At 28.2% G+C, this 24,391-nt stretch overlaps 2 protein-coding genes across 3 annotated transcripts; one reads left to right on the top strand and one right to left on the bottom strand.

Annotated features, from left to right (window-relative positions):
- Nucleotides 1-2,849: 2,849 nt before the first annotated feature.
- LOC8278087 (pre-rRNA-processing protein ESF1) lies at nucleotides 2,850-8,242 on the top strand. 2 transcript variants are annotated; one of them, XM_048374030.1, is made up of 8 exons: nucleotides 2,852-3,090; nucleotides 3,136-3,546; nucleotides 3,633-3,707; nucleotides 4,222-4,454; nucleotides 5,181-5,343; nucleotides 5,583-5,711; nucleotides 6,762-7,465; nucleotides 7,638-8,242. In XM_048374030.1, the coding sequence occupies exons 1-8, from the start codon at nucleotides 3,016-3,018 to the stop codon at nucleotides 7,969-7,971; spliced, it is 2,124 nt and encodes a 707-aa protein (XP_048229987.1). In that variant the 5' UTR covers nucleotides 2,852-3,015; the 3' UTR covers nucleotides 7,972-8,242. The 2 variants fall into 2 exon arrangements, with proteins under 2 accessions (XP_002534037.1, XP_048229987.1); XM_002533991.3 differs by having other exon boundaries at nucleotides 2,850-3,546.
- Nucleotides 8,243-9,162: 920 nt separating this feature from the next.
- Nucleotides 9,163-12,958, bottom strand: LOC8278086 (aspartyl protease family protein 1). The gene is made up of 10 exons (XM_002533992.4): nucleotides 12,499-12,958; nucleotides 12,020-12,161; nucleotides 11,618-11,853; nucleotides 11,084-11,308; nucleotides 10,848-10,983; nucleotides 10,687-10,760; nucleotides 10,497-10,596; nucleotides 10,356-10,416; nucleotides 9,714-9,785; nucleotides 9,163-9,621 (listed from the first exon to the last, which is right to left on the bottom strand). Exons 1-10 carry the CDS (start codon nucleotides 12,828-12,830, stop codon nucleotides 9,398-9,400), a joined length of 1,602 nt encoding a protein of 533 aa, XP_002534038.1. The 5' UTR covers nucleotides 12,831-12,958; the 3' UTR covers nucleotides 9,163-9,397.
- Between the last annotated feature and the right edge of the window lie 11,433 nt (nucleotides 12,959-24,391).

The following is a 24,391-nucleotide window of genomic DNA, read 5'->3' as shown; positions in this document are numbered from 1 at the left end:
AAAGTAATAAATAATTGAATTTCTTTTTATTTTAAAAAAAGAATAGTTTATATGAAATGGAAGAAATTCTCCTTATCGATTTGTCTTATCACAGCACTGACTAGGCACGAGCGCATCTTATTTTAAGTAACTTCAAAAAGAATATCTAAAAGGATCAAAATATCCTCAATCATAGATCAAGTTGTTACTTTTATCATATACCCAATTTTCTCTCGTCAAACATTATTCTCAACATTATGAGAGCATCTTCCATCACCGCTATTACTACCATCACCTTCGCCATTGTCCGCCATAGACATTCCAAATCAAATACAAGAATATAAAATGTTTTTAAATAAAATTGAAAACTTCAAACAAAATATTATTAACATTGTAACTATCACCACTAATATGATTATTAGATTATTAACATTATGCCAAAACACAACTAATCATTTCATCTAAATGAAAGAAGGTTGAAATTTACCAATTGGGTATTGATGAATCAAATCATTTAACCCTTAAGAAATTTGAAAACAAATACATGATCGTGATTAGAAATTAAAAGTTAATTCAAAAAACAAAACAAGTTAAAGACCAAAGACAATTTCTAAAAATTGGCATATAGTAATTAAGGAGGTTTTTAGTTTGTGGGAAGCATAAATAAGTTAGAAATAAGTATATAAAAGTATTATTTGATTTCACGTTTTAACAATTTAAGTATGTAATTTTTACTTAGATAATAAAAAGACATTTGATTATAAAATCATTACTAAAATAAGTATCTTAACGTTAAAAATTCTTATTCGTAAAATTTTAATAATTTTCTCTCCTGTCAATTATAATTATTATATTTCTTGTGTCTAAAAATGTGATTTGAAAACTTAACAATTTATGACATTATTGTTTGATGGTCAAATTCATAAAATAAGTGACTTCTTTTATCGTGATATGATGATCAAAGTTAAACTATAAGCTCAAGTTTTTAGACACGGATAATATCATAATAATAATTAATTATAGTGAAAATGACTAAATAATTATAAATCAGAATTTTCTAATATTAAAATATTTATTTTTATCACGATTTGTAACGACATTTTTTTTTTATATCTAAGAAAAAAAAATACATACTTATAGTTATTGAAGAAAGAAACCAAATGAATTTTCTTAAGATATTGCTCATATGTTTTTTAACCATAATTTTCCAAGTGTAGTAGGAATAGAGTGCTCAAGGCCTGCTTGTTTCACATAAGTGGGCCGACATTGAAAAAAGGAGGTCAGCAGGAAGATCAAAGTTAAGACCCCATTGTAGGAAAATTCACAAATTTGAAGTTTTAAATTTTTGGTTTTTTCTATTTTCTATTTTAAATTATTGTTTTCACTTAACTGTTTAATCTATTAAAATATATTTAATATAAATATTTATGCCAGCTTTATAAATTTGAGTGTTTATATGACTTATTTTAAACAATAAATTAATTTTAATATTTTTTTTAAAAACAATCTCATTTTTTAATTCATTTCCAACAATATTTTTTAAATTTTATTTTTTATCGAGAAATTAAAAGTGGAAGAATAATATTTTTATGTTTCATCCAAATAAAAAATTAAAAAACTAAATATTATTTTTTATTTCTTTGTTTTTTTCTGCATTTTTCACGTAAAAGAAAATAAGTAAAAATAAAACATATTGTTTACCTTAAAATAATAAAAGAAGAGAAATGTATTAAAATTTTAAATAAAAAATTATTTTAAAAAGTAAAAAAAAAATATTTTCTAAAATGAATTAACAAAAAAATACAATCCAATATCTTTACTTTTTAGTGTTAAAAAGATAAATAAAAAGAAGCTAAAAAGGAATAAGAAAAAAAAAAAAGAAACACGAGATAAGAAAAAATTATAGGTAATGAAGAGCAAAAATATTTAAGGTCATTTCATATGTTTAAAATAAATTAAATGATTATTTTTTAATCTGTAAAATTTATAAAAAATATCATAATATATATAAATTAATAGATTTAAATATTCTATTGAGTAGAAAAAATAATTTAATCATTGAAATATAAAAAAGTAAAAAATTATTATTATTAATATAAGCCAAATGTAAACAATGTTGTCAGCAATTCTATGTTTGTTTTGAGAGGATTTTGCCTTTCATTTTTTTATTAAGAAAAAAGGGTACGAAATCTATAAATTTTAGGAAATCCCTCAACTTTTACTGACCCTCAATAGAGGGAACTATAGAAATTGATGTAGAAAGTGGATTTTTATGAACGTTTGATTATGAAAAACTTTATTTACATTTCAAAAACTTTGCTGAGAGAATATATATTTAAATATTTAAATTTGATCATTTAGTCATTTTAATATTTTAATTTTTAATTTAATGTAATAAATATCTAAATTTTATTTTATAATATTTTGAATCTTTTTATTTTTTATTTTAATTTAACAGACGTCTAAATTGTGTTAAATATAATATTAAAATAACTACATATATTACATAAAAATATGTTAATAAAATTATATGTCAATGTTATAAAAGAATATAAATTAAAATATTTTATTAAATTAAATTAAAAAATAAAATATTAAAGTAATTAAATGATTAACGTTTAGTTATTTTCTTCAATTATATATCCCTCAATTTATTAAAATTAAATTAAAATTAAAATTACATAGATTTCATAAAATTTAGAGACTTATTTTAGCTTTATATTTTTAATTTTTATACATAATCTTATAGAAATTTTGTGCATGATAAACTTTAACTTAGAATTTGAATCTGAATTTAAACTTAAGTAGACCAAAGAAATCATATATAAACAAAACTTTATAAAAGAAAAGAAAAAAAATCATTTGGCAATCTTTTGGATTTAAAGTTTAACACTTTAAAGGCTGAGGGTTTACTAAAACTAGAAAACTGAAGTATACATCCATATCCAAACAACACCCATCATCTTCAGAAGATTTATAATCCTTAAAACCCTAATAGCAAGAATTTCCTAGTTACGCACACAAAATTCACTTTCAATGGGTTCAAGAAATGCGAATAATCTTAACAAAATGAACAAAAACAAGAAGAAGAAGAAACAAATCAAAGATTCCCTTAAAGCCAACCATGGTGGCGCCGGCGGAGGAGGAGGAAGGGAACTCATGGAAGACCCTAGATTCGCGTCCATACATACAGACCCAAGGTTCCAGAAAGTTCCAAAGCAGAGAACGAAAGTGGAAATAGACTCAAGGTTTAGCCGTATGTTCACTGATAAAAGCTTTGGTTCATCTTCAGCCCCGTTAGACTCGCGAGGCAAAGCTAAGAAGCAGAATTCGGAGAGTTTTCTTCGACATTATTATCACATCGAAGAAGAAGAAAATGAAAAAACAAAGAGGGGCTCTAGTGAAGAAGAAAGTGAAAGTGAAGAGGAATTAAATAAATTTGATAATGTGGCAGCGGAAAGCGAATCCAGTAGTGAGTTAGAGGCTTCGGAATCGGAGGATGAAACGACTACTGATGAAGAGGATGATGAGGAGTTGGAGATTGAGGACGATGGGTCTGATGTAGAGGTATGCTTTTTAAAGTTTTCAGTTTTACTTATTTGTTATGTTTGCTATGATTGGATTTTAATTTTTGTATGTATGTATGTTAACAGGTGGAAAATATTCCAACAATTGAAGATGGAACTCATAGGCTTGCTGTTGTTAATCTGGATTGGAGGCATGTTAGGGTATGTTGTGTATTATAGCAAAGAAGCATGAATATGTTTGCAACTACATCATTTCATTGTATGCGGAGTTTAATCATTTCCAGTCAAATTATTTTATTTGAATTTTAGTAGTTGTGGAAAATAAGGATGATATTAACTAATAAATTATATGTTTCCAAAGGTTAACAGGTTTCACATGCTAATTTGAGTCAAAATGGTAATGCAGCATGCCAAGCAATTCTTAAGCAGGGTGATATTGGCTTCTCTAGTGGAAGTCATTTTATGGTGTTTCATTTTTCTATACCGCAGTGCTACTTATATTTCAATTTATTTGTGTACACTGACTAATTATAACTGCATGAGATTCACATCATTGTCCTACAAAGGGACCTTTAGTCCTAGTCGTCAGGATAATGCATTATGAGCTGAGGTCTCTGCATTAGTTCCATTGTATTTGTGTTCAGAGCTTTCTTTTTTTTTTTTCTTGGCCCTTCGTTGTTGTACTCTTAACTCTAGATTTTGTTTGATAATGTAGGCTGTTGACTTGTATGTAGTATTGCGCTCATTTCTTCCAAAAGGTGGAGACATTTTGTCTGTGGCTGTCTATCCATCTGAATTTGGTCTACAACGTATGGAGGAGGAAGAACTTCATGGCCCTGTTGGCTTATTTGATGATGAGAAAAAGAAGAATGATGAAGACGAAGACGAAGACGAAGATGATGAAATTGACGAAGAGAAATTGCGTGCTTATGAGAAAAGTAGGCTGAGGTGATTGATTGTATGCTATTTCTGATATTCTTCTTGTTAAATTGAACAAACTGTTCTCCTTTTTATTTTCTTTAATCAATCTGACATAACATTTCAAGTGGGCATGAGATGAATGTTAATATTATTTTGCTGTGTGTTCTCTGTACATGTATAAACACGTGCACACACAGACGGAGATCTAGATATAGATAATATGCTAGTGCTAGATGTATCTAGAATTTCTCTGTGCACACCTGAAAACCAGCAAAGGAAGATGAGAAAGAAATTCATCTGTTTACTCCACTGTCTAGACCAATGTGGTTGTAGAGGATTATGTAGATCCTCTTGAGCAGACCATATAACCTTGAGGAGCATGTAAAGAGAGCCAGAGATTTACCTCCCAAGGACATTACAGAGTTTGGAAAAGCAGTCTTTCTCTTGTCTCTCTTGTTTAGTAGTTCTAGTCTTTCATGTTTATACAATTCCGTATTTTGTGAATGTTAATATGTTTATTGACAACGCGATTCATGGTTGGTATAGCCTGGGCACGAACCATCCTTTTCTAGGTTCTGTTGACCTCTTATGACAGATGTAAACATTGCCTTTGCCATTTCTTTTGGTGCTTTTGGCATGTTTTTGGGATTGACCTGTACTTCTACACTAGATAGTAGATATTAGCATGTCCCTGTTGTGTACCAATTATTCTGCTATACTTCTGCTTCTAAACTGGTGTTTATTCCTCCTTAGGTACTACTATGCTGTAGTGGAATGTGATTCTGTTGCAACAGCAGAACATCTTTACAAAGCTTGTGATGGAGTTGAGTTTGAAAGATCATCCAATGTGTTCGATCTTAGATTTGTTCCCGACTCAATGGAATTTAAGCATCCACCTCGTGATATTGCTAAGGAGGTATGTGTTTCGCTTGTCATACAACGCCTGATCTATCCTCTAATATTTATTTTCTGGACCAATGCTTTTTCATGTGCAATATGTCTTTGGCAAATGAATTGACATTTCTGGAAATAGTTTTTTGTGAACATACAATTGCACAAGCAAAATGATAATTTTGCGTCCATCATTTCCTTTTTAGGGCTGCTTGGTACTATAGTTTGATACCAGCAATAACCAAAAATTTATCTTCTGCTCAGGCACCTACAAGCTATGAAGGATTAGATTTCCATACCAAAGCACTGCAACACAGTAACATTCCTATTTCTTGGGATGAAGATGAACCACAGCGTGTAAAGACCTTAAAACGAAAATTTACTGCAGATCAGGTATGCCAAATCTGTCAATATCCACTCTATTGACATATGAAACTTCACAATTAACATAATCTGGGGGCATATCTTTATTCTCTTTTGCTGGGATATGAATAAAATTCCTCTCAGGCTTCTTTTTAAAAAGCTGCTATATGGTTCTTATTTTTCCTTGATGCCATTTCATCTATTTATTTATTGCTGGTGTTTAGTTATAAATGTTATATCTGAAACATGGGATGATTTAGAAGGGATTGGGTATCTGGTGTGGCCTTAAACTTTAGAATCTTATTTACAGCTAGGATGGATTAAAGAAAGGTGTCTGTTTCCGTTTGACTTACCAAAGGCCTATTTGCATATCTTTGTACTTATGCCCAACATCTCATGTGATAATCTATGGAATCAAAAGGCCTATTTGCTTATCTTTGTACTTATGGAAAACATCTCATGTGATACATCTACAGGAAAGTATGAAGCTATCCTCTGCATTAATTTTTCTTATCTAGATATGCTATTGCGCCTCCTGCATTATACATCATAACTACACAACTCCGCCAAAATACACAGGACAAACTGGGAGAAAATTGGAGCTTTTGTTGCTTGGCTCTTCATTCCAGTACATCAGAGAAACAGATATGATTTGCTTGGGTATGATCCTCCAAATATTAAAAAGAACATACCCATGTTGGACATGGATATTATCCCACATCTCTACCCAAGTCCAAGCAACACAGACCAGGCAATTCATAGTTGTACTTGGTGATAATTACAGAAATTAACATGAACTAGAAAGGATTGGACCTATTTTCAGGAGGTCTCCCAAGTCGGCCTTTGGCATTTCGACCATGCTTTTGGCCTATGTATCTCCTGCATTGGTTAATTGCATTCTGAAATTGATATAGAACCACTATCTAAATTCATGTAGATGCATATACATTGTCAGCAGGAAATATCACAGAAGCAACTGTTAGTTTGCAAAGTAAAATCATGTAAAGCTCTCTTGTTTAACTCATTGGAAACCTTATAAGATACTACATGCATAGTAACATTAGTTATGCTTTCTTTCAGCTGGCTGAAATGGAGTTGCAGGAATTTTTAGCTTCTGATGGGAGTGAAAGCGATGATGATGGGAATGATGACAATGCAGAAGGTGAAGCGGATAGAAAGGAGAAAAAAAGGGATAAGTATCGTGCTTTAATTCAGTCTGGTGATGGTTCAGATGGAGAGGATGAGGAAGAAGGCCAAGAGATGGAGATTACTTTTAACACTGGCTTGGAGGGTTTAAGCAAGCGAATCCTAGAAAAAAGGGATAAGAAATCTGAAACTGTTTGGGAAGCTCACCTCAGGAAACAACAAGAGAAAAAGAAAGCACGGAAAAAGAGATCCAAGTATTCATCTGAGGATGAGAGTAGCGATGCTGATGAAGAAATGATAGAAGAAGCAAATGACTTCTTTGTTGAAGAACCATCAATCAAAAAGGGGAAGAAGGATGCCCAGGCTAAGGGCAATAAAGAAGAAAAGCAACTTCTGGATACTGATAAAGAAGCAGAAGCAAGCAAAGCAGAGCTTGAGTTGTTACTTGCTGATGATAATGAAATTGATAATGGTATAAAGGGATATAATTTAAAACGTAAAAAGGCAAAGGGTAAAAGAGGGAAAGAAGTTCCAGATGAGAATAAATTACCAACTGTTGATTATGATGATCCGCGGTTTTCAGCTCTCTTCAATTCACCTCTTTTTGCATTGGATCCTACAGATCCACAGTTCAAAAGGTATTTCCAACTCATTGTAATATATATTTCTAAAATTCTTTAGAGATTGTATTTTGGTGTATGTAGATTGAGCTATTCGAATATTAATTATCTTATTCTTAATATCTGAAGATTGTGGCCTGCTGTAGCCTGCTTGTCATTGTAACTTATAGTTTGAGTTTGGATGTTGCAGGAGTGCTGCATATGCTAGGCAGATGGCACAGAGGCAGCACAAGGGTGACCGGCAAGAATTGGCTGAAGGAGAGCATAAGAAACAACCTGCAAAATCTCAGTTGCTCTCAGATGAGCCAGATGCAAACAAAAATGAGCACCTGACTTCTGATGCTGCCTCATCAAAGAAGGAAAAGCACGAGCTATCAGCATTAGTAAGATCCATTAAGATGAAGTCCAAGCAAGTTCAGCTGCCATCAAATGGTAAGACTAAGAAGGATGAGAAAATACAATTTAGAGACAAAAGAAATGGAGAAGGCCAAAATTATACAAAAGTGAAATCCTATGTTTCTTAACTAGTACAGAAGAGTAGGCAACGGCAGAAGCAGAGGCATGAGTAGAAGAGTTTAGCTCCATTGATGTATTGTAAAAAATGGAGTTGGTCTTTTTTATTTTTTTCTCTAAATCTTTTATGCCCATTGGGTTTTGGTTTTTGGGGTTTAGATTTCTTAGAAATGGTGGGAGATTTCTGGATGTGCATTTGGAATGGCAAAAAGGAAAAAGAAAGCATAGGTGTAAACAATATGGATGAGTTATAAAATTTATTAAACCTACAATTTTGAGTTATTTGCCACATTCTAATCTTTTTCCTCTTGATCAAGTTTAAGGAATTCTTCTAGTTTGATTGTTTAATGCATTTTCTTAATGAATTCTAGTTTTTTTTCGTCTTGATTAACATTCTAATCTTTTTCCTCTTGATCAAGTTTAAGGAATTCTTCTAGTTTGATTGTTTAATGCATTTTCTTAATGAATTCTAGTTTTTTTTCGTCTTGATTAAGTTTAATGAATTCATATAATTTGATTGTTTATATGTAAACTGTTTTTTCTTTTTCCAAAGCATGGTGGCATCTCAAGTTTTTAGTGAATTCATAACCGTACAATGATTAATCCATGAAGCTTTTTTGGGGGGAAGTATTTATGATTTTTTAAAATTTCTTTGATTAAATTTTAGGGATGAATTACTCTTTCTATTGGCTCTTTGCTTGATATTTTGGAGTTTTCTACCTCATCGTAATAACCAGAACAGAGTGGGAGTTTGTAACACATGTAATTGAATTCTTGTATCACTGTTGAATCTAAAGCCAATATTGAAATCTCCTTCTCAATGTTCAGAAAACCAAAAGTATTAATAGGGTAAAAGGAAACATAATAGATAACGTTAGGTAGTGAAATCTTTGGACTAGCAGGATAGCCTTTGGACTTTTCACTTCTCAATTAAGGTGTTTGGTTTTTTCTTCTTTAATAGCCGCGGGTAGTTGTTAAATTGACAGAGTTGTTGGATTAGTTTCTTTTAACCAGTAGTTATTAACCCTTAACACATGTTTAGCTAAGCTGTTTTTGGTAGCTGATAGTCCACAGCTGTTGCTGATAACTGGTAGACGGTAATTGATAGCTCATAGCCTATTGATGAAAGGGTCTATTCAATCTGTCAGCAATATTGCAGTGAGTGTAATATTACACACAAACTATTAACTACAAGAATGTGGTAATCAAAATGTAACACTACTATATCAATTGTATCATCTCATTGTTCAAAGATATTTACAGCTACAGAATCAAATCAGGTCGCTAAGACCAAAAAAACAAATAGGAAGCCAGAAAATGCTTCCAATATTTCCTGGAACTATGCCTGAAAGAAATGGCCGTTCAGTGTATATATGTTACAGTAGATATATAAGGAAAGACTCAAAACAAAAAGAAAAATAATTAACAAAGGAATATTCAAACAATGGTAAAGAATGGAATAAGAACCATTATAATTGCAAAAGTTAAAGAGTTCAACTTAGGCAACTTAGGTGCATTATTCCCTACAGGAGGCGGCGTGCCTGACACCTCGGTGGTGTTCCCACTCCCGGCTGTGGCTTGTGGGTTGACTGCAGTAGCAGGAGGGATTCCAGGACTTATCGGGTCGACGGGGAAGGTGGTGGTGTCCATATCATCATAACCTGAGACAGATGACATTATACTAGCATTAGTTTCTCAAATAATTGTGCATTTATGTTGAAACCCAAATCCAAAATGAAATATCTGTACTCACAATCTGATGCCTTCCATCCCAATACATTTCTTTCACGATTAAAAACTATACGATAACCAGTCATGAAATTTTCTGCATTATGACAAACACTTGATATTGTTAAGAACATTCCGCACATATCATTCAAATATTATCTGTCTAGTCTCTTCAAATTGCATATTGTTTCTAAGCATTCTCCAAAAACAAAATACACAAATTCAGAATCAGACATCAGACATTAAGTAGGAGAATTGACTGTTTGGTAGAATTTAAGGCCCCTTGCTATATCAATATCCTCATTCAAATATACTACTTTTTCCAGTATTTAAGGGTTCAGATTTATGGGTTCTTTCTCTGGCTTAGTTTAGACATCCTTATTTCTCCAGTGGGATATACAAAATTTAACCAGCACAGAACATGTACTTTACTTTTCCATAATCCAACCTGCAGAGCATTGCTTTGAACTTTTCACAATGTTTGACACTCACACTTGCTATATTAGTGAAGTATTTGTCTAATACAACATGGAAGCAAAGGGGGGAGGAAAGAAGCATTAATTCATGACAAAAACACTTGTCTAAGAGAAAATTAAGAAGTTAGAACACAGCACCAAACTATATGAGCAACAAACTTAAACAAGGATTGATGTAACAGAATACTCACGTCCAATTATATTTACATCTCCACTTTTGACAATAGCCAGACAGTATATACTTGCACCACCCTGTAGATTGAAAGGAGAAAAGTTTAGTTGCGATCCAAGGGAAGGAATAAAATATCGCAATGCTAGAGATGAAACTTTACCTGAAGAATAACTATTACTATTGGGTCAGTGACATTAAACTGGCTTCCACCTTGCATCACCAGATTAACTGTTGGAATCTCAAGATTTGTTTGATTTGAGCTGTGCATTGATATAGTGAAAGAGTGTAAAGAAGTGGCAAAAAATAGATGCATACAAAAGAAGAATATGAAGTTCTACTGAGATATTGACCTCATCTCATAGCAATACTCAAATGGTATGTCACTAATAGATGAGTAGCGCTTTTCTTTCGCCCCGATATTGAACTGCAAAAGTACCGCAATTAAGAATTTAGTACTGAAACTAGAGTGCGTCAAATTTAAATATCAAGCTAAATTACTAAAGATACTTACACTCTCAGATATAAGTGTATAGGCTGGATCATTTAGATATGTAAATGAGGTACCAGAATCGAAAATTGCAGAGAACTCAAGATCAGCATCTCTACCTCCCACATTTATTTTAGTGATGCTGACGTTGTAAGTTGGACTAATGACAGGTTTCCAAGGGAAAAATCAGTACAGTAATAAAGGGATTTAGGGGGACATTAATATGTAGGGACATGAAGATTCAACAAGTAGGTGCTTACTGTAACTGCCTCAAATTGAAAGGTGTTTCTCCTTGGCCTGAGCTTCCTGTATCTCCAAAACTGATTCTCCCAATACCATCGCGTCCGAAACACATGGAAAAGGAATTTGAAGTATAACCTTCTCTTGCCAAAGTACTTGGAACGGAAATATTAGTCATACCAAGCCCAAATAAGCCATTGGGAGCTGCACCATCCAAAAAAGAACCCGTTTGAACCCTACCACAACTGCAAAAAGAAAATTCAGTCCCAGAGTGCCATACACATATTAGAATTTCTGAACCGGCATAGACAAATTAGAATTGCTGAGCAGGCTACCAGAACAGAAATGGAAATCAAGAATAAGGAATAAGATACGAATTGTGCAAGCTCATCACAGAAAGAAAAAGAAAAGAAAACACAGGCAACAAACATCCTCTTGTAAACACACTCAAGGAAGTTTGTAATAAGCATCAAACAATCAAGATGCTATTACAGGAACCGTATACCAGGTCCAAAGACGTAATAATTCGAAGCTTCTAACAACTAAATACGTACCCAAATATAATCTTTGCATCAAGAGCTCTAGATTGAGCATCATCTGTGGTTAAGTGCAATAGATCCTCTACCAAGACCCCAGTCGATGAGGTGCCATTAGAAAGATATTGAACTTGATAAGGACAGGTACTTTGAGCAGAAGGACATCGACTTTGTCGCGAACACAAGGTATTGTTGCAGGGTATCGTTTGGCTCGTTGATGAAGCATTAGGGCGGTAGATGTTGAAATCTATTTGCTGCTTGATGGTTGATTAACAAAGGAAAAGGAAAGTTGGTAATTGCAAAAAAGAAAGTAAAAGAAAAAAACATTAAATCAAATAGCTGAATAATTCAATAGCAAATTAGATCCTTTTTTGTTTCTTTGTATAAAACAGTTATACAACAAAAACCAGGTGAAAATACCTCTCCTGATGGGAATTGCAAGCCCTGAACACAACCAGAATTAGTACAATCACAAGGTAACCAGAAGAGATCACTGCCAGTGTCTAGTGCCACAAGATATGATAAACTTGGTGTCCCAATAGAAACATTAGCATAATGTAAACTGCAATAATAAAAAATTAATAGATATAATTAACACAAAACATCAATCATTTAACTAAAAAAGGAAACTTTACTTTAACCCCTCCCAGAAAGTTCAAGACTTTTCAAACACAATTAAAAAAAAAAAAATACAAAATGCAGGCTAGGCTCGTTCGACTTGGCTCTCTTCTATTTTCTTTCATATTTGTTCCAGTTTCTCAGCAACCAAACGGAGTAAAACGAGTAGAAATCAAAAGAACTCCAAAAATCCAATTCCCCAAATCAAGAAACAACTATGAAAGGAAACTATAAAAACAGCACAAAATCTAATAAGAAGAAGAAGAAGAAGAAAGACTCACAATCCAAGAGAACTGAAGCGATAAGTTTCATTGCCAGAAAAGAAAGTGAGAGGAGTAGAAGTATTATCAGAAACAAGTTTACGACCGTGGATTAATATATCACGATGAGCCATAGAAGCATAATAGTGAAGAGAACCTTTTTCAGGTAAGTCATCAACTGATAACATCCCTTTCACTGGATCCGAATATCGATGGTGGAGATCAAATCCGAATGTACCAAACCCGTAAGAGAAACTACTACTAGATAACATTAACACTAATAACAAAAGGAAAGAACTGTAATAACAGTAGTTGTTATAACAAGAACAATAACTTGAAGAAGAAGAAGCCATTGAAGAATTGAAATTCAAAGAAAAGAAAAGAATCTGGAGATGGGAAATTGAGAGAGAGATAGAGATAGAGAGAGAGAGAGGGAGAGAGGGAGAAAAGAGTCGTGAATTGCTGCTATAAAGTCCATGGTTTATTATAAGTGATGGAAATGGTGATGTCTGTCTTTGTCTCTGCGAAGGTGAAAACGCGGGTGTTTAGGTGCCATGAAAGGTCGGAGAAGTGGGTCCTTTTTTCAAAAATATAAAAGAAACAATTTAAATATTATTAATCATTTTCAAATAATGTCTAATTTACGTTTTGTATTTAGCTGTGGGACCCTTTCTACTTCCTACAATTTTTATTTGTGACCCATGTCTCATTTATTTTCTTCTTTTTTTCCTGTACTTCTTACTATAATTATAATATTTAATATATTTTATAATATATATATATATATTTTTTTTATTAATCATCATATGATTATTATTTGATCAATTATATAATATTAATCAATTGATTTAAAAATAACACATACTATAATTATAGTAAAAAAATTATATTTTAAATGAGATTCATTTAAAATTTTTTTGTGAGATATAAGATACATATATTGATGTTTAAATTAATAAATATAAGCACATAGATTTATTAAAATTAGTATATTGTTTTGCAAATTCTTCAAGAAATATAATGATGATATATTTATAATAAAATAATCATCTCTTAATATAGAAATATCTAAAACAGAGGAAATAAGATTTAAATAGATTCCTAAACTTTGAAGGATCCAAATAAATTACTTTTACTTTTTTAGGTATCTAAAACGTTAATAATTCAGCTCCATTCACCGTGAGTGAAATTTTTTCTTAAGAAAATAAAAATAAAATAATGTTTATTAAAAATATATAATTTTTTTAATATTATTATCAATAACTAATTATTTATTTATTAAATTTAATTTTAAAATTTATTGAATTTATTCTATTTATACATAGAGTGATGGAAGAGTTAAATTGAACTAAAATAAATAAATTTTAAGTTAAAATAGTTAAAAAAAATTTAAAAAAATTATTTAATCCACTTTAAAATTTAAAAATTTATTTAAACCGTATCCAAAATAGAGCATACAACATTCGAACCTTTTGCTCCAATTAAACTTTAATCGCTAGACAATATTTATTCTTTATTATTTTCTCCTTATTCAAACTTAGGTTGTTACACACTAATAATCACTTTTTTTAATTAATCTTCAAAATTCTCTACTTTAAACTATTTTTTAATAATAAATGTTTGATAAAAAATATAGTGATGAAGCTCAGAAATTGGTGGAGAGTTAAGAGTGGAAGTGGAATGTGTCTTTGTACTCTTTGACCAAAGAAACCATTAAAAAAGAAGCAAAGGAAAAGGAACTTTCTAGGATAAGTAAAATAAGTAAATAAGAAAAGTATGTAATCTGACTTTTGGTGCAAAATCATAAAAGTAAAAGGACATGGATATAAATATGAGAAAGAAAGAGCGCTGGTGGTTGTTGGCTTATGCTTGAAAGTAAACCGTTGACAATCAAAACAGAGTAAATTAAAATATAAACAATAAATGGTGATCCCAGCTAATGAGATACAATGTGTGCTTACCCATATTAGACACTTGTACCACCCAATCATTGTCTTTCTTAATTCATAGTTGTTCGATGGCCAATAAACTACACAAGAAATAATTATTTTTTAAAATTTATTATAAAAATAATCATTTGACTTAGGAGCGATAATTTAAATTTTAAATCTTAATTTTATAAGAACAAATACTCATACTTAAGATTTTATAAGAACAAGTTAAACAAATTTCAAATTATCATTATTAAGGTAGTCTAATTTAATTTGAGTATTTAATTTTTTTAATTAGATTTGAAAATATTTTATAAAAAATAAAATATATTCTTAATCTGTTTAAACTTAATTAAAATATTTTCATATTCGTATACCAGAAAATATAAAAAAATAAATTTATGTCTAATTTTAATATTCTTTTCTTTTAAAATGCATCCGAATCGGTGAATAAATCTTAACAAAAATAGGCACAAAAATCCAAAATTTAGATTATTTTCCCTTTTTATTGTTTTTATAAGACCATTTGTTATTGGTATTAAATTTCTAAACATAATTTATGCTAATTGCTATAAGCTTATGAGGTTTTTAGGTGATTTATATAATATCCTATTAATTTGCTTGTTTTTTTCTTTTTTGTTAGTTGCTGATAAATATAAGTGTGCACAAAGTCAGAAATTGTACATTTTAAAATCCATTTTCTAATATTTTTTTTAGATGGGATATTCAAAATATTGATCATGTAAAGAAAAAAGGAGTTATTTGCGATCTGATATATTCTTTTTATTTTTAGTCTCAATTAGTTAAATAAATAATTTTGGAATATTTGCTTTTTCTGTTTTGAGAAATATGGTTTTTTTTTTAAATTCATATTAGTAGGTTTTAATACTAAATTATTTACTGCTTAATTAGAAAATTATTAGTTATTACAATCTCATAAATAATGCTTGGAATAACTTATGTATTATAACAAAGTTCTACATGTTTACTGCAAATTAATATGCACGATGTTTATTTGTAATTTTTTAATCAATAAAATTATATTCTTATGGTATTTATGTAACAAGTAAAATATAAAAGTAAATAATATAAAATTTAAATTAATTTCTTTATTTAGAATATAGTAACACATTAAGTTTAAATATTATAAAAATATATATGAAATAATAATATTCTATTAATTACTTCTTTTAGAATTTGAGATCATCATTCAATTAATCTATTAAATTTTATGATTGTAATTATTATTAATTAGAAAAGTGATATATTAATTAATATATTAATATAATAATTTAAATAATAAATAAAAATTTGAAAATATAAAATTGTACATCAACATAATATTTATGTCTAATATGTATATAAAATTCTAGTAACAATTAAGAGGGATGAATTGGTTAAAATTAAAAATTAAAAACTAAAACCAAGCAAGAATAACATCAAACACAATTTCACACTACAAGAATTTTACAGTAGCTCACTTATCTACATCCACTCCTTAAGAATTCTTTTGAATTTTCACTATCAAATAGAATTGCTATCTAATTCTATTTGATCTTTTCGCAAGGCTAAGAACAAATCTCAGTGTTTTCTCGAGGCTTATACTCGAACTTAAGTGTTTTTCCTAGGCTCACATTCTAACTCAATCTAAGATTTATAATTTTAGTTACAAGAGCAATTAGGTGCTTAAGGTAATCCTTTTGAGCTTTGAATACAAAAATCAATCTTTCAACTACCCAAAGATTCAAGCCTCTTAAATCTTCGATACAAGATGAATCTCATAAAGAAGGTTACAGAGAGATATTACAATTAGAGGTTGAAGTAAATATTCTTGCTTATCTTATAACTATTAAAAATGGTGTTCTATAGTTTTAGAAAAAATAGAAATGTTATACCTTATTAAATGCAAATATAGTTATTTCAACAGCCTTCAAAAATGTAGATTTATGATTGAAAATAAATGTTCACGGTCCTGAATTTCTCATCGGCAAATTCATATTTAAAAAAGTGAAGCTTGTCATGACTGTAAAGAAAAGTTCATGGCTAGGAAGACATATTTCACAGCTGGAAATTTTGATCTTGTAGACTACTGGACTTGAAGGAAAAAATTCTTTACAAGCGTAAATTTTTATTTACAGCTGGGTAGTTTTCTTTCACGATTGAAAAAATTTCTTTTTGGTCATGAATGGTCACCTTTACGGCTGGAAAGGTCGGCCATGAATGTAACTGATCTTTTTGTCTTGAGCATTAAACTTTTCATGGCTGGAAGAACTTATTCATGGTTGGAAAAGTGAGATTCACGGCCGTGAATAAAAGTTCACAGATGTGAATCAGTCATGTTTTAAGAAAATAAAAGATTTCGATTTTTCTTCCCTTCCACGTAAACACTCAATTGAAATTGTTAGACAAACTCAATTATTTGTGACCATCAAAATAGGTTTTAATAACCCTAGATTCAATAATATATATATATATATATATATATATATATATATATATATATGTAAAAGCCAAGAGAGAAAATTTTTAAACTGACTAAAATACTCTTATAATTAATCAGTAATTACTAACTTTATCACATCCTAATTATATATGTAATTAAGTTAATTTTTTAATCTTAATAGAATTAATTAGTAGTCAATCTCTTAATTTTGATAGAATCAATTAGATGTTAGTCTAACTCAATTCTAATTCTATCCTATAAGAATTGATGAATATAACACACTATATATTACTATGATGGAGCTCAAATAACTCACTACAAATTTTTACAAAAATTGAAGATAAAAAATAAAAAAAGTTGTATGATACTTTTAATTTAATTTTATTAATTTACTTATTTACATGTATATTTTCTTAATCCTATAATATGTTCATATGCATTCTTAATCTAATAAAAAATTAATGAATTACTTTACACACTATATATATATCTAGATGGAGTTCAAATAATCTAATTTTATTGATACTTTCAATTTTTATTTTATTGATATATTAATTTATGTGTTTATTTTATTAGTAGGATTATTTACAATTTAATATTATATTATATACTAATTTAAATTAAATTAAGTTATAAATTTTATAATAATAATTTGGACATACAATGCGCGTGACGACGAGTAATACTACTATATATAATTGTTATATAAAAAAATTTATATCTCAGAATTTTAAGAATATATAGATTTCAAACTTTAACTTAAATTAGAATAATCCCGGAAAGGTATTATTCATGATTATATCAAGTAATTACATAAATGGCAAAAGGTATTTGGCCACCTACTTTATTACATAATTTTTGATATCTCAAATATATTTTTGACATAATATATTCTATTTAATTTATTGCATAACAAGATTAAACATCAAATATCTCAAAATTCAAAAAGGCCCATACTAAGAAAAATAAATGAAAAATCAAATGGACCTACATTTAATCTTAATTTAGATTCATATCTCAATAGTATTGGCTTTTGTCAACTATGAATGCCACGTCTTCCTTTTTGTTCTGATGTTCATTAAATATCAGGATATATTTGACCACATGATAAAGAATGTTAACAATTAAGGGTTAATTAGTATTTTGTTTTTATATTATGCAGTTATTTTTAATATTTTAGTTTTTGATCTTTAAATTTATAAAATTCAAGTTAAATATCTTTAGTTAAAAAAAAAATTATATGTATAAAATATAATTAAATATTAAATTAAATATAAAATGACAATTCAATAAAAAAAGTAATTAAAAATATGCAGTATAAAGTTTATGGAAATTTTTTTATAATTTATTAACCATATTTATATGAATTACTGTTAAGAATATTATTGATATTTTAAAGCTTAAAAGTACATTAGAAATGCCTTAACACATATCATTATTTTTCTTTATACATATAACAAATAAAAATTAACAACTTAATAATTACATTTTTAACTGTTTTCAGTTCCATCAAGATATCCTTTTGATGTATCATTGATATTATAATTTGTCTCAATTTATTTAATTGCATAAGTGCTTATAAATTTTGATAAACTTGGGATAACTGTCAACACCCATTTTCTAGATTAAGATATTGATGGAATTATAGAAAATATTATAATGAAAGTTATTGCATTTTTTAAGTTTTGAGAGTTTGAAGACGAACGAATCTAAGTTAGGATTGATAATAATTGAATCAAAATTATTTTTCTAGAATTAATTGAATTTAATTATCAAAAAAAATAATTTTAAAAGGTAAAATAGCAGTTTTTACAAGTTGAGAGACCAAATTATCAAAATTTTCTAAAATTTTTGCACGTGGAGCCAACTGGCTCTCTATACAGCCAAATCAATTTAACACAAAACCGAACGGCTTAGCATAGAGCCAACGGGCTATTTTAGGGTTTAAAGCTATTTTACATGTATTTTTTACTTAAAATATTAAAATTAATAAAAATAAGTTTCTAGAATATTTTAATCCCAATACATTCCCACCTCATGCATTTCTATATATTTCATATCCTTACATCGACCCACCTTCATTATGTAGGAGAGAGAAAATAATAATATGTAATTAGTTTTTCTTTTTTTCTTAAGGTAGGAAATAAATAAGCACTTATTGCTTATACATGAATCATCATTTATTACATTTAGTTCTTTTATCTTTTTATAAAATTGTAAGTCGAAATATCAAAATCTCAAGACTTGATATTTTGATTTGGTCAAAATGGAACCAAGAATGAGATAATTTAAAACATAAGTATCAATCATCAAATTTACATCTGAAAAATAATATAAGATCGAAAATATATAAAATTTCAATCTCTTAAATAAAATTTAATTAAATCATTATATAGCGAGTTAAAAGAATTTGAGTCTTATAAAAACTAAATACTATTTCTTTCTTTTTTTCTTCAAAAACATTTATTTAAAAAAAATAATATTTATTATAAAAACTTAAACTGATAAAACAGATAGTGCCTAAAAAAATCAAGTAATAATAGATTAAGGATTACTTCTTCATAAATTTTTATCACACAAATATAGATTAAAATAGAAAATATTAGACAATTTATCATGTTGTCTAGTTGATTCAATTTTTATTACAATCATATACCTATTAGTAACTAAGTTGACTTAATACTTTTGATCAACCTTTTATCATTTCCTCTTTCAATCCCATTTTGATAGTTTATTTTCACTTTGGGTTCAGATTAAGAGAATAGTTATTATTCAATTAATATAATTAAATTTTGATATTTTTTCTATAATGCATTTATCAAATATCTCTAATTTTTCACAATAATCTAAATAATAAAATTATTAATTCATTCATTCTCTCAATTTACTTGAATAAAATTTAAATATTTTTTTTAATTCATTTATTAATTATGTGTGATTATATGTATATATAGAATATTAAAATGAAACGGAAGGAACAGGAGGAGTATAAATTATATAAAGGAATCGCTGGCAGCTGACTTGAAGACTTTGCCATTGCCAAAGAAGTTCAAAATTATGGTAACACATATATAAGATTATATGCTAATAATTGGATACTAATTAACATTTGAAAGGTTCAAATCTTTACAACTAAAACAATCATTATTGCATCAGCATTCTGATTGGGCAGTTAAATTAAATTAGATTAATGGTTTCCTTCAAAAAAAAAAAAAAAGAAGTAAATAAATAAATGGCCACTAGGATTAAAGGTGGCTTGGCTTTCATTATGAGTTATATAAAACAAACGCAAGAAAGTCTTATAAAAATTAAGACTTTAAGAGAGACGTTGATATATATTGGTTGAATTTATTGTGGTGGTTCTCAAATTTTTTTTAATTTAATTTCTATATATATATATATATTAAATAATTTTTTACACTTAATTTTTTTTATATATGTGTTTAATTTTTGACACATAAAATTTTGATTTTGAGATGTTTATTTAATTGTGGTGTATTTATAATCTTTTTATTAATTCATTTATTAGTAAGTTATATTCCTAATTAGATATTGACTCTAATCTTAAAAGAATAGCAAATTAATTATATTTTAATATTATATTAATTAATAAATAATTTTTAATCATATAAAGATACTAATTCTATCATAAAAAAATAGCATATTAATTATATTTTAATATTATATTTAATTATAAATTTATTTTTAAATTATATAATAGACTTTACTTTTAGAAAATAGTAATATCGATTATTTAGATAGTATTAATTTATATAATATTAAAATTAATTAATTAATATTATCTTTTATCTTATTGTGCTAATAAAATTTTAAAATTTTAAAAAATTAAAAAGATATTTAAGAATATTTAGTTTTCTATTATTTTTTAAAATATTATAAGTTAATATCAAATATTAAAAAAATTATTAAATTATATCTATCAACTTGATTTGATAATCAAAATAATAATAATGGTCATGCAATATAGGTAAACCGCTAATTTAAATTAATTTCTAACTTTATGCATTGAGAGAGTCAATTCACTCAGCTATTAGTGTAAACATGATGGCAATGTTTAAACCACAAATTACGATTTTGGGAATTTTTATAACACTTCTAACTACTAGAAGAAGAAATGAATAGAGTTCCTTACTCTCAGAAAACAATAGCCAAGTGGGGAAATTTCAGTTGACATGAAAAACAACAGGAAGAGGAAAGTTCCAAGAATGGGTCAAGATTGTTGGTTTCATTCATTTCCATGATAAGGACTTGTTTGGACCACTAATAAGGTTTTGTGGACTTTATGAAATTAATTAATGAGACTTCTTCTACCCTCAATATTTCATATTTCATATTTTTATAGTCAACAGTCAACACCAATTTCTTTTACGTTTTGAAGAAGAATTAATGAAGTCTCATAATTTATCAAAAAAAAAAAAAAAAAAAGAATGCCACCCAAATCAGATTCTTAAAAGAACTAGAATAACAGACGGCTAATACAAGGTAACATAAAGCATTCTCCGGAAATATCCAGGGAAAATGGGTAGTAATTAGATAATGTTTGGCCAAGCCTCCCAATCTCTTGTTCTATTGAAAATTTAGTACCACTTTCTTTTTCTTAACAATAGGGAGAGGAGTGTGGTAGTAATTTTGTTAGATGTTAGTGTATATACTCTCTTTTGTTATTAAAATATTCATAAGACTATAGCTAATTTGAAATGAAACACAAATTTATTATCGCAACATCAACTGCGAAAGCAAATGAAAAAAGAAAAAATTAATTAAAACGTAATTTAAATAGTTTTATAGGAGTGCGTGATATAAGGGTCGAAAGTACGGTAAACTCGATCAAAATAGGACACCCGAAGGGCCCACCCCTTCTTCTTCAGTAAAGCCTATCCTTTTTTTCGCTAGGCTTTTTTACTAACTTTATACATAGTAAACATTTTTACTAGAGCACTTCCTGTCTTTACCGTAACCCTTATTACGGAACCGAATGAAAAAAAAAAAAATTAAAACCTAACTTAAATAATTTTATAAGAGATATAAATATCTCAAAAACTATCTTTAAAAGTCAAATCCAAACCATCCAAACCCTTTTAATTTGGTGGAAGCGCATCTTACTATTACACTACCACCACCCATGATGGCAATTTAGTATGACTTTCAAATTAATAGAAGAAGAAGAAAATGGCAATTTCTTTGCTATGGTAATAATTTATGGCGAAGGGGAATCCCTTTCACATGTGAATTAAACAATAAGAATGGGTCAACTTTGTTGGTCCATTCATTGATATTACAACAACTAATAAAACTGAAGAGCCAATAAAATGAAGTGATGTTGTGAGGACTAATGACTTGATGAATAGCATAAATAGACTTGTACTTTTCAAATTAAAATAGTCGGAGCAAATTTCCAGTCTTTAGTCATCTCATTTCCGTGTGGGTTTCCACTTGGTGCGCCTGATTTATTGTTGTAATTTTCTAGTGCTCTTTTGAAAAAGTTGCCTGCTAAGTACCTATTATATAATATATATATATTAATTCTGAATTTTAGAATTTTTTTTATATGTGTATTTAATTTTTGACAAATAAAATTTTCATTTTGACATGTATACATATGAGATTTAAATTTATGTGTAATTTTACTAATCAAATTTTAATATTATATTAACGAATAAATAATTTTCTAATCAGAGAATGATATTAATTTTATTTTAGAAAATAGTCTCACATTAATTATATTTTAATATTATATTTAACTATTCTAATCAAATAATGATATTAAATATTTTTTAAAAATAGTATTAATTATATTTTAATAGATAATAAGTTTAATATAAAAATTAATATTTTAAATTATATTAAATAATTTTAATATAGAAAATAACATTTTAAATTATTATTGATAATTATTAACTTTTAGAAAATTAAATGGAAATGAAAACAATTAAAAAAGGCACCTTTACTTAAAAGAAAAATTACTTTCGACAAAAAGCTACCCACTTTGCAAGCTATAGGAGGAGAGTGTAACAGAGAGATGTAACGAAAGGGAAAAGCTTTTAAGTCATCCGTTTATTTAAAATATCTAAATTTAAATTTGATTGAAATCTACATATATTTCAATTTATTTAAATAATATTTTTATTATTCATATATACTATAAATTCATATAATATATATAAATATTTTAATGTTAGTAAGTATTATATTCATTATTTATGAATCGTTTATAATTATTAGATTCCATAAATATTAATAAAAATCAATAAAAAAAAAATTACAAGATTTAAATTATATTATTTTAATTAAAATTTTATAATTTTATTTTTTCATAATTTTATTTATATATATATATATATAATTAATTTTGAATAGTGAATATTTGAAAGTCATAAATATTAAAATTTAATCACAGAACCATTTCAAAATTGTTTATATTTATCTTTATATGTTCTGTTAGAATTCGGTCCCAAAAATATTTTGTCCGACTGTCATCCCAAGTCTTTCGTTCAATTTCATTAGTCATTTCAAAGAAAATGTTTTGTAGTTAAAAGTGATTCAATTTGGCCCATGAATCTGCAATAGGCCAACCCACTAGCATGATCTTGATCGCCTACCTCCATGATCCTTGTCTTTGCAGGCTTTAAGGGCAGATTTGGCACCTGAACTATTTTCCTAAGATCCAATTTGATCCGAAATTAATATTCTGACCCAGATTCATTCTTTAATTTTAATCAGTATCTTATTAGTCCCAATTTCCCAAAAGCTTTTAGTGAAAAACCTCAATTAGTTGTTCTTCCTTCCCGTTCGATAGCGATGGTCTACCTTAATCCTAAATGAGTCATCGTAACTTGGATCTTATAAAAGTAGCACCATTCTTGACCTAGTTTTATCGGTAGCTTAAATTTAAAGGAGAATTAAGTTCAAGAGATAGTTGGTTTCTTTAAATAACTCTTTTTCCAATTTAGGTAGCGTTTAGACGATTAGAATATATGGATAAATTATCTACTTTTGTGAGCTTCATGTTATGAAATTTCACTCTGATAAAAATACTACTTTATGGTCATATTAGGATTAATTAGCTATGAATAGAAAGTTTAGAAGCGAATTGGCTAAAAACAACTGATTTTTTTTTTTTATCTTGGAAAATAGTTAGGGGCCAAATTGACCTTTTAGCTATACTTTTGCTATTTGATGATGTATGTATCTAGAAAGTGTGCAGTAGTTTGTGCTAGAAAATGGGCCGTCCGAGGCCGATTTGTTGAGAGCTTTGGGTTTTAGGTTGTTGTTGCTAGACCGACGTCGTTTTCGGTCAAATTCCAATGTTTAGGCCTCGAAATGGTAAACATTTCTATTTCTAGGAGTTATTTTGTTCTAAAAGATTTAGGCGCCATTTATGGTGTTCTTCTAGTTAAATCAAATATTTTTATTTTTATGTATATTTTTAGACTATTTTTATAATATTTTTTTTTTCCTCATCTGATTACTGAAGACTTTTCTCTACGCTATATATAATGTGATATAATAATTTATTAAT

Source organism: Ricinus communis, chromosome 5, assembly GCF_019578655.1.
Source record: "Ricinus communis isolate WT05 ecotype wild-type chromosome 5, ASM1957865v1, whole genome shotgun sequence".
In the NCBI taxonomy this organism is placed as follows: Eukaryota; Viridiplantae; Streptophyta; class Magnoliopsida; order Malpighiales; family Euphorbiaceae; genus Ricinus; species Ricinus communis.
This window is presented reverse-complemented; position numbering and strand designations above follow the sequence as displayed.